This window comes from Chenopodium quinoa, unplaced genomic scaffold (genome assembly GCF_001683475.1).
Source record: "Chenopodium quinoa cultivar QQ74 unplaced genomic scaffold, ASM168347v1, whole genome shotgun sequence".
In the NCBI taxonomy this organism is placed as follows: Eukaryota; Viridiplantae; Streptophyta; class Magnoliopsida; order Caryophyllales; family Amaranthaceae; genus Chenopodium; species Chenopodium quinoa.
The window spans coordinates 1,451,108-1,462,292 of NW_018742881.1; the positions used below are offsets into that span (position 1 = coordinate 1,451,108).

Consider the following 11,185-nt stretch of genomic DNA (forward strand, 5'->3'; position numbering starts at 1 on the left):
TCTCACGGCAAGACTATCAATGAGCAATTCATTCTGCCTTTCAATTGTAGCAAACTAGACCCAAAACCTCATGGAATTACACCACCTTCAATATATGATCAAATGTCCACCAACGAAAGGGCCCTACATTGGTAATTCATATTCATTATACCTGTGAAAAATTTATATCTAGCCTCTATGCATAATTCCACACACCTCGTACAGATTTACAATTTATCAATTTCCTTGAAGTTTGATAGTCATCATAATTCATAATTGTCTCTGCTCATATCAAGGCTGGACAATATTTGTATTTAAATTTAAAAAAAAAATAAAAAAAAAAATTCAAATTACCAGTCATTTTCCATGATCCGGATAAGATTTGGATAAAAAATCGATATTGCAGTTAATTAGTTACACAATCAATACAAGTCCCAGACCAATTTGCTAGTATTTTTTTAGCATGGCAAGACTTTCTTTTCTCATTAATATTGTTTGACCTCAAAAGACAAAAAATACAAGTAATATGCAGCTTCAGCCATTCTTTATAGCTTGCAACAATTTCACGCTTGTCAATGCACAAATTTGAAAATTAGTATATGACGTTATGTTTTGAAATAAATTGGAAACCTATACTAACCAATTCTTCCAACTTAGCCAACTATTTATTATTAAAAAAATAGATTCATTGCAATATTAGACAATGAAAATACATTTTAACTAAATTAACTAACTATTCATAATAAAATAATCCTTGTATTTTCTCTTCCTCTAAACAAATTCTTGTATATAAATGCATGTAGAATAGTCCTTATGAATAATAAAAAATCAATCTTTAACATGTACCGGAATACAAACATTAATAACATGGAAAATAATATCAGAGTTTACAATAATATTACTAAATATTTTCAAATTTCTCTTCTTATGTTTGACTTTTTGGAATTACCCCCTTTTATCATGGGATAAAGTAGATTTTAGCTAAATATAAGCACAACATATATGGGTGGGAAAAATTGGATGCCCAAGAAAGCAAAAAAATAAAAGAAATAAGGGAAAAGAAAAAGATGAAGCACATTGACTCGAGGAAATTAAGGTGGATAATTTTCTCTTTCATTTCTTTCTCAAAAATAATGTAGAGAATTAGAAAACAACCAGGAATAACATGAGGCCAAATTTGAGTTTAGATCATTATGCATGCATTTGCATGCATAAGATTAATTAACAGAGAAAGAAAAGGAGGTGAAAAGGGGGAAAAAAAAAAAAAAAAAAAAAAAAGATATAGAAAGGAGGAACGTTTTGCAATGTGGGGATCAAAAGTGAATGCTGGAAAGAAAGCAGAGGACCGCGGGCTGGTGGCTGTGGCAATAGACAAGGATAAAGGCAGCCAATATGCCATCAGATGGGCCACTGACCACCTTCTTGGTCGAGGTCGGCCGGTTGTCCTGATACACGTTTCCGCTGATTCTTCTTATGCAGGTTCCATCCCCAACCCCTTCTCTTCATTTCCATTTACTTGTATTATGACATATATAACTAATGATAATTATTTCAAGATTAGGCCATGGAATTCTGCCTTTTAGCTTGTGCTTAAGATAAGGAGTCAAATCATTGTAGATAATTTGAAGAATTTACACGAAGTTAAATTTGTTAATTTTTAAAAATCTTTTTATACTTGTGAAATAACAATAAGCCAACCAAAAATTACTCTCCGTCCATTCATTTGAAAATTTTAAGCTTTTCTCCAGTATTTCAAGATAGATTATATTGATGACTATGTTTTAATCAAAGAGAGTTTTTTTTTTAAAAAAAAATAATATTCTTGTACAATTTTTATAAATCTTTTTAGCTAGTCAGCTAGTGGGAATTTTTTCTTAAATGAATTAAATAGTTACATAAATTTTCAGCAAAATTTTCAAAACTCAGATCATATTAAATTCAAATGCAACTGTGCATCCATACCAAAGTGTAAATAAAAGAAAAACTATGTCCAAGTAACAATATGTCTTGGTATAACATGCAATGTTGATTACGTTAACATAATAAAAATAAGGCTTTGCACACTTTTATTTTCATGACCATCTGATCCAGATACAATATCCTTCCAAAAATAAATAAATAAAACTACTATATGTATGCAGAATTATTCACCGGATTTTCATAAGCAGCAAGAATTTTATTATTATGAGTATGAACCTTCAGCCTGATATTATATAAATAACAACCAATTACAGCATGAACAAATTGGTAGTAAGCTTACCATTAATCTATAGTAAAGTCCTTCTGATGATAAGCTAGCTCTCTCAATGGTTGGAAATGGGGTGATAAGTGGCAGAGTCATGTGATGAGCCATTCAGCCACACCTTTTGAATAGATGATATAAGTTCCTGTAAGCTTCAATAGAAAAATGAGAAAAGGTTAAACAAAGTAATGAGCCACTAGAAGGCAAACGATACAGGAGAAAATGGCAACAAACATAGGCCATAAAACTAAGTTGTAGTAGATCATAGAAATTATCACCAAAATGATCATAAGTTACACTTTGCTGTATTTTGAATTAAAAGACAGAACCCTACGCAAATAGGCCTTTTCTCATTTGCAATTGCAAACAATAAATATCACCAAGATGTAATCATAATTTCTTTGTTGCTTGCAGCGGGCAGTTCTGCTATTGTATCAACATCAAGTCCAGGCACATCACCAAACTATCAACAAGTTGACAGGAAGACTAAGGACCTGTTCCTCACATTTCGCTGCTTTTGTACTCGCAAGGATGTATGTTTTCTTAACCATACTATTACCATGTAACACTTAATTACACTAGCTAGAATTAACCACACTAGATAAGTCAGCAAGATCTAGACAAAAGAAGTGTAAAGATCAATTATCTAGGTGGTGGAGCAATATCAGCTAACAAGTACAAGTTGATCTCTTACATCTTGACAGGATCTATGAACAAAACCTGAAAACACATAAGCTAGTTGTCATAATTATATCATTATTAGTCTTTTTGCCTTTTGGTATTTGTTAAAGTGCTTACTAATCTGGCTTCTTTTCTGCACTTGGTCAGATACGCTGCATAGATGTCACACTCAAAGATAACGATGTAGGCAGGGCTCTAATAGAATACACAAATTATGCTGCAATTGAGAATTTGGTTCTTGGTGCTTCAAAAGGTGGATTTATCAGGTGATAGCTCCAGACAATGCCCTTTGATAAGTACCAATTCACATTAGCTTATCTATTCACTTATCACAAACAAGAATGGATCAGATGTAAGTATGTATGACAGCTAACTTCACAGATATTGCAGTAAATAGTGCTCTATGAGAACCACTCAGTAAAATGTTTCAGGCAGATGACAATATGACATGTCAAAATGGAATAAATTGTATAGACAAAAAGAGCAATTCCCTGATCTTGTTGACTTTTACCCACCAGTAATAGAAATATAGTTGAAACCTTTTTAATTTGTCATCACATATAATCAAAGCAAGCATTAAGAATTATTTGAAGAAAAATATTTGTCTGATAGACATTGATTACTAAACATTTATTTTATGATGACACAGAAAATTCAAGAGTGCAGATATACCAACAATGGTGTCAAGAGGAGCACCTGATTTCTGCACTGTTTATGTAATCTCCAAGGCAAAGATGTCAAGTGTACGCAATGCATCACGACCAGTTCCACACATGTCCCCTCTTCAGAGCTACATAGAAAACATAGTCAAAGACAAACCTAATGTCTCCACACCTGTTTCAACACCGCCACGACGTAGTATGAGCATTAGAGGTTTCTTTATTTCCATTGTCTTGATATATTACTTAACGCTTCTTCAACTCAAAATAATAATACCTGAATTCTGTAGCAGGGGATAGGCCTTCATTCACACGTACACCTCCAAGAGAAGAAAAAGACTTGAGGTACATCCACTAGCAGGGGAAGCTCAATTTCTATTTGTCAACAGTAGTGTCAATAATCTCAATAATCCTTAATTACTAGATACTGGTATTTTCTTTAAATAAAAGCTTATATATGATGAAACATGAGGCAAAAAAATCATGTTTCACAGACTTCAAAGGTAGAATATAAGCATACAAAAATGCGATCAGGTTTCTAATACTAATTAAATCTCAGTATCCGTATCCAATATTCTCATCCATTCAACAGTACAGAATTATTTTGATGATATTAATTCATGTTTAACAAATATTGTATCAGGTTAGACAGATGGAATGAAAGGCTGATGTTGAGTGAATTTCCAGAAAGTGAAACAGATATATCCTTCGTGAGCTCTGACAGAACAAGTGTTGACCGCCTTTCTATGCAATACGACTACATGGATATAACACGTACACCAAGATTTTCTTCTACTTTAGATTACAGTTATGGGTCTTCTAGGGGTGGACAAAGGATATATGATACTAACCTAAGGCCTGAAATTTCATACACATCACAAGACAGTGGATGGACTTCAGTTTCTTCACAGCATAGTGTAAGTATTTTTTTACTTCAATTGACATATCAATGGACAGCGTCTCCAATTGCAGCAAAACATGAAGTACTTTCACTTAATATCAAATAGTGTATTATCATAAATATATTTTACACAAATAGCGAATATTACCATATATACCTATGCGTTAATCTCCAACAGCTGCCCACCAGGGAACCTAGAAATATTGTCAATAGTATTTGTGAAAAGAAAATATGTATAAAGTAATCTGCCAACAAAGTTTTTTTGTTTTTTTGAAAGGTGAATCTTTTGGTAGAAAAAAGAGCATGTGCAAAAATGCAACTGATAAAATAACAAGGTTGTTTTGTTCTAAAATATCCTTCCATATTCTTTTTCTAACAGAGGCAGCAGACTTTTATGTATCTTGCAAGTATTGTTAACCGGTTTCTCCACTCATGTAGAGAATACAAACCATGTGCCAATGACTTCTATAGTTCTATGCTTATTTGCTTTTTTTTTTTTTGGAAAATCATGTTTGCAATAATATGAATTCTGTTCACGTAAACACAGGAAGATACAGATGCTGAGATGAGGAGGTTAAAGCTTGAGCTAAAGCAAACCATGCAGATGTATGGTGAAGCCTGCAAAGAAGCAGTTTTTGCGAAAGAGAGAGAAAGACAACAAGTACGTTTTATACTAACACACAGACCCCCATCCCCTTTGTCCCAAAATAAAGTTATGTTCTCAAGGATCATTTTACAAATATTTCCACATATCTGGCATTTGATAGTTAGAATGTCAAACAAGTGCAGGCAATGGAGCTCCACCGATGGAGGCTAGAAGAAGACAAAAAATTGAAAGAAGCAGGAACTCCTGAGGAAGTTGCAATGGTGCTTGCTGAGAGAAAAAGAGCAGAAAGGGCAGCAGCACTGCAGGAAGAAAGAAAACTAAGTGCAGGAAACACAGAATACAGACCAACTCATAGTGCCTTAAGTTACAAGAGGTACAACATTGAAGAAATTGAAACAGCAACGGATAATTTCTCTGCATCCCTTAAGGTTGGAGAAGGAGGCTATGGACCTGTATTTAAGTGTTATCTTGATCATACAAGAGTTGCAGTGAAAGTTCTACGTCCAGATGCCTCTCAAGGAAGATCGCAATTCCAGCAGGAGGTAATACATATAGAAGTATTTGTTACTTCAGTAAAATATGAGTCCCTATATCAGAGGCTAGTGTTGTGCAATCTTCCATTTAGTGTTGTAGACAAAAAAAATTAGAATCACCTGTGACAACCTAATCGCACTTGCACCAGATCGATTTCAACCAATGCTGGGGAGAAAATCATGGATAACCATCTTAGTACACTTTATCACCTGAGAATGACTTAATTTGTTTACTGATAATTGTGGAAAAGGATTATGATGACAATGATGCTTGCTTCCTTTACTTCAAAAATAAGCCTCAACTCCAACTGAAATTGATATTATTTTATCTAAGACAAATGTTTTTAAAGAACTGGGTGTACAGTAATTTACTGTGTGGCATTCTAAAGAAAATAAATATGGGTAACTTTTGATAGTTTAAGGGTAATTTTGTTAGAATAAAAGTAAATGGGCAATATGAGTAACTTTTGACAGTTTAAGGGTAATTTTGTTAGAATAAAAAGTAAATGGGTAATGTGGGTAACTTTTGATAGTTTAAGGGTAATTATGTGAGAAAAAAAGTAACTGAGTAATAAGGGTAACTTTTATGGAATTAAGGGTAAATATGGGTAACTTTTGGTATACAATAACCGGATGTAAATTAAATTTACTGTACACCTGATGCATGCAAAAACTTATGTTTATCTAAACGTTTTCCTTCTTTGGATGTCCAACTGATATACCATCAGTACATGTCAAGAGAGTCAAAAGAGTCATTTTTTTGACAATTTTTAGCATTTATACATCAACTTCTACACCTAACATATCATTGCCCCAATGCCTTATTTGGGCATGTAAAAGGGTGAGATAATGTATATAATATATATTCTGGCCCCCCTAAAGTAACTAATAAATAGCAAATATTAACCCTATATATCAAGTTGTTAGTGATAGCCTAGTTAGTTGTTGGAGCTTTTCATGGTGAGGGAGGTCTCAAGTTCGACTCCCCACTATGAGATTTTTTTTTTTTTTTTGGGTTAACTTAATCGTTTTTTGGCCCCCTTAGATTTTTATTCCTGGCTTTGCCCCTGCATGGTCTCATCATAGAAATGAGTAATGTTACTGCTTTAAAGGCTTCATAATATCATAGATGTCTAGAATGAAAAGATGAGAAAAATGTAGCTTGCAAAGACTTTTACAAGGCAGAGACAAAACATTTTGTGCTTAAGAGAAATTATGATCAGAAGCTGAAAAGATGTTGATAGATTTGTGTTTTAGTTTTTAAACTACATATAATGTGGAACATTATAAATTTGTCAAAGGAAAAAACCGCCCTTGAATAGAACATTTAAATATAATTTCAATCGCATGGGAAAAAAAAATTACTAAAGCCTTAAAAAAAACACTAGTTCTCTTCTGTCTACTAAATTCAGTGGAACGCATTTCCCTATCTCACAAGCACATGAAGAGTTCAGTTATCCAAACCAAACTTAAATTGAACTTTTGTAACACCAAATGCAAGAGTTTTAAAATTTATAAACCCATTTAAATGTTAAATCCAGCACATCATTTTTATTTACCTTGAATACGTTGCAGGTTGAAGTACTGAGCTGCATCAGGCACCCCAATATGGTTCTTCTCCTAGGTGCATGCCCAGAATATGGTTGCATTGTTTATGAATACATGGCCAACGGTAGTTTAGATGACCGTCTGTTTCGTCGAGGGAAAACCCAACCCCTTACTTGGCAAGTTAGGTTCCGAATTGCAGCAGACATTGCAACAGGACTGAATTTCCTCCATCAGACAAAGCCAGAACCGCTAGTTCATCGTGACCTAAAACCAGGGAATATACTTCTGGATAGGTATTATGTTGCTAAGATTGGAGATGTTGGATTGGCAAGGCTGGTGCCCCCGTCCGTTGCTGATCACATAACACAATATTGCAAGACATCAGCTGCTGGGACTTTCTGCTACATCGATCCAGAGTATCAGCAAAGTGGCATGCTTGGCGTTAAATCTGACGTCTATTCACTAGGGATTGTGCTTCTCCAACTACTAACTGCTAAGCCACCAATGGGTTTGGCTCACCAAGTGGAACATTACATTGAGAAGGGAACATTTGCTGATATACTGGATCAGTCGGTACCTGATTGGCCGGTGGAGGAAGCCTTAAGTCTGGCAAAGGTTGCTATTCAATGTGCTGAGTTGAGGAGGAAAGATCGACCAGATCTTGAGAGAGTTGTCTTGCCAGAGTTAGAGAGGTTGAGAGACTTTGCTGACGAAAGAACACATCATTTCATGTTTGTTGCCACACCAGAACCTTCCCCTGTCCACAGCCAGACATCCATGTCACAGGTCAGCATTAAGGAAACTTTTTCAGTTTTAATAGCATGAATGCCGAAAGCCTGAAACAATTACATAAATAATATGGCTTCTAGAAGTAAAACTGTCAAGGCCTTCCTAGAAGCTACAACATGATCAGAAAAGGAATAATAGTTCCCCCCCCCCCCCAAACAAAATGCAGTAATAGTAAGCACGCAACTGAGTAAATTTGACTGAGAAAACCAAAATATTAATGATACAAATTGAACTATATACATTCTTCCACAAATTCTCTCAGAGAAACTTGTTCAGTGGAGACAAGCCTCAGAGCATATTACAGTCGTTTATATTTGAAATGTTCATTTTATAGATAGCATATGTTTCATTGTCCATCTCTATTTAACTAGCTGCAAATTGAAACTAGAATTTTAGATAGGACATCACCCCAATATTATGTGTCAGGTGAACTGAGTAAATATATATGTCCCACTTACTACTTACCACATCATAGCTTCTCAATGCCTCTTAAACCCACCCTTGGCAGAATAATATGATCAGATATACACACGTAACCCTTAGACAATCAAGAAGCTAAATATCATCTTCCTTTTATCTGAAATTTAATGGTTGTGTGCTACTTTAAAATCACTTGGACATACATGCAGTTTAAAAACCTATTTTATTTAGTCTTTCATACTCCTTCCAATTTTCTGAGTTCTACTTAGCTACCGCAGGTCCGTAGCTACAAAGACCAGGGAAAAGTAAAAATGGAGACCATGCATGTTGGTACTTTTGCTTTAATGAGAAGTGAGATATAGAGTAAGGGATTTACTAAATACAATTGGGTCCCACAAAGTAGGGTTGTAGATATTAAAAAACTAATAAAAGATTACCATATTAGGAATAAAGTAAAGAGTAGAGATTAGAAAACAGGGTGAAAATGGAAAATGAGTAGAACTTGGGACAACGGTGAAAGTAATTCAAAACTCAAAAGTCTTATATGTTGAATCCTCCACAGGAAAGGGACATTTTATAAGTGCTATTGACTTATGTTCTTGTGAATGTGATGTTAACAAATATTCTAACAAAAAAAAGTTAAAAAATTGCAGAGCGAAGCCTCTAATTCAATTCCGAGCAGCACAAAGGCCCCCTCATCTACAACATCATCAAGAGGTAGATAATAAAAAACATATGTTCTTCAAATCTTGCAACAGCAACAAATTCATTATTTTAAGGTGTTCTCCTCTAAACCTTTACCTTCTTTTATTAACAGCAAATGCAGATGAAACAGAATAAAGAAAAGAGATGACTTACAAGTTTTTGACAACATGTTGAGCTACCCCCAATCAGTTTAGCCAACTTATCTCATACAACATGTCAAAACTGTCAATTGCTGAAGCCTGTTAATAAGCGTAACTAAAGAGCTGATGTTTAGCATGTGCTATAGTTACCTGGAAACATAGATTTAAAGGGAAAAAAAGGAGGGGGGGGGGGATAAACGAAGGATGGATCTCAAGCAATGAAATGTGGCCATTCTGTAATGGATTTTGAAGCTACCATTCTGCAAAATCCTGTTCCAAATACCATGGTAATAATTTCATATATCTTGTGGTGTCAACTGATACATAACAGTAACTCACCATGTTAGAACATATTTCCCGTGATGTATGTTCTTTTGTCAAAAATATTTTATAAATAAATTGTACAGTTCATCAAACAAGCTGTTTTACATAATTATTCTTACATTAGATTAAGAAGGAAAAAAAAAACCACACATACATTGGTATAGGTTTATTTTTATCCTGGTTGGTAAAGGAATGTTTCTAAAACTAAAAAATTGTAAATGAAGCTAAAACCCATTGATGTAACTATTTTGAAAAACTTCACGCCACTTTGACGGTGATCAGTTCAATTCATCTGCCATAAGCCGCTTCTGCGGCAACCCGATCATTACTGCGATTAGTTTTCCATGGTCTCAAGCCCTTAGAGAGCTAAAGACTTCCTTCGAAGTGATTGCAGCTTTAAAAGTATTGAAAGGCATCTAAATGATGACCTAGATTAGTTTTCACCGCTGAGGCTAACAGTGTATCGTGTAATATCATTAACTAGATAGCATTATTTACAAGCCTGTAATGATGTAAATTTCCAAAAGAAGACGAAGCATCTAACCCTATTCCAGTGCTTGTAGATGTGTGTACATAATTCCCCAATATAAAGACAAGAAAGTGTACTCTTTTCCTTGCAATTAATATAACACAATGCTGATCAATATTCATCCCTCTCTGTAAGAAAACCTCCACTACTGCTAACATCGTTCCAAATCTTATTTGCAACTTCTACTCTTGAAATCTTAACAATCTTTATCCCGACCAACCAGATTTCACAATATCAACCGCTACCCACCGAAAATGGTTTAGAAATTTTCGTCATTCTACTCACCTAAAATTATATTTGGTGGACCACAACACCACACATAGGAAAGGTGTAGTCAGAATTTAGAGCTAGGGCAAGGCTAGGTTTGTTATAGCCATAGTTCCCATCAACCCAATTGCAAGAAGACAATTATACTCTAAATAGATATTACTACTAATGCAACAACCAAGCAACCAAGGTTGCTCAATTGAGACTTAGGGAACACCCTCAGTGCCAAGGATCTCGGCCCGGATTCGATACCTAATTACCTACCCCCTCCCCAGTTGCTATAGTGCAGGATTGTATGCTATTGCTTATCTATAAAAACAATACGGTATACTAATAATAGTAATACAAGAACAACATAACCCAGTTTGGATACAAGTAGTACTGGGGTTTGAGAAGATCAACACTTTCTCACTCTAACTACTATGAAATTAAGTGGTACCTAGAAAACAAATTTAGTGGACTAATTCAAAGTAAAAAAAAAATAGCAAAATTGTGGGTAAATTCACATGCAAATTCGATGTTTGTGTTAAAAAATTTAGCAGCATCATATAAAAATTATCTACTAAAAATTGATTAAATTGGGGTGTAATTAATAAATTAAATTTTGCAAAATTTAAAAAAATGAAGGAAGTATTTTGCTAAACTAACAGGCATGAAGAATCTGGGCAAACACAAGAATGCATTGATAGTTGCAATAATTTTGCAATTTACAGTAAAATCAGTTAAATTCATAGCATATGATTGCTAACTGTTATGCATGCAATCCCAATCAAACTTTAATTAAGAACTGGGTTACCTGCAAATTTCCCAATTTCTGAGTTGAACAGTCGAAGTTGAATCCTAATTTTCTCAGTTTTGAAA

At 34.4% G+C, this 11,185-nt stretch overlaps 1 protein-coding gene across 1 annotated transcript; it reads left to right on the forward strand.

Annotated features, from left to right (window-relative positions):
• Positions 1–149: 149 nt before the first annotated feature.
• Positions 150–9,391, forward strand: LOC110726653 (U-box domain-containing protein 52-like). Its single transcript, XM_021906124.1, has 11 exons — positions 150–1,458; positions 2,636–2,754; positions 3,050–3,168; positions 3,552–3,775; positions 3,855–3,906; positions 4,205–4,478; positions 5,010–5,123; positions 5,252–5,611; positions 7,178–7,936; positions 9,013–9,076; positions 9,177–9,391. Exons 1-11 carry the CDS (start codon positions 1,173–1,175, stop codon positions 9,197–9,199), a joined length of 2,394 nt encoding a protein of 797 aa, XP_021761816.1. The 5' UTR covers positions 150–1,172; the 3' UTR covers positions 9,200–9,391.
• Positions 9,392–11,185: the final 1,794 nt, after the last annotated feature.

What these genes read in the sequence shown, in the direction of transcription:
- LOC110726653 (XM_021906124.1), top strand. Translation starts at nt 1,173, where the DNA reads ATGCATGCATTTGCATGCATAAGATTAATTAACAGAGAAAGAAAAGGA. An exon ending in AAGAGAGAGAAAGACAACAA is followed by an intron (nt 5,124 to 5,251) that starts GTACGTTTTATA and finishes AAACAAGTGCAG; the next exon opens with GCAATGGAGCTCCACCGATG. An exon ending in GCCAGACATCCATGTCACAG is followed by an intron (nt 7,937 to 9,012) that starts GTCAGCATTAAG and finishes AAAAAATTGCAG; the next exon opens with AGCGAAGCCTCTAATTCAAT.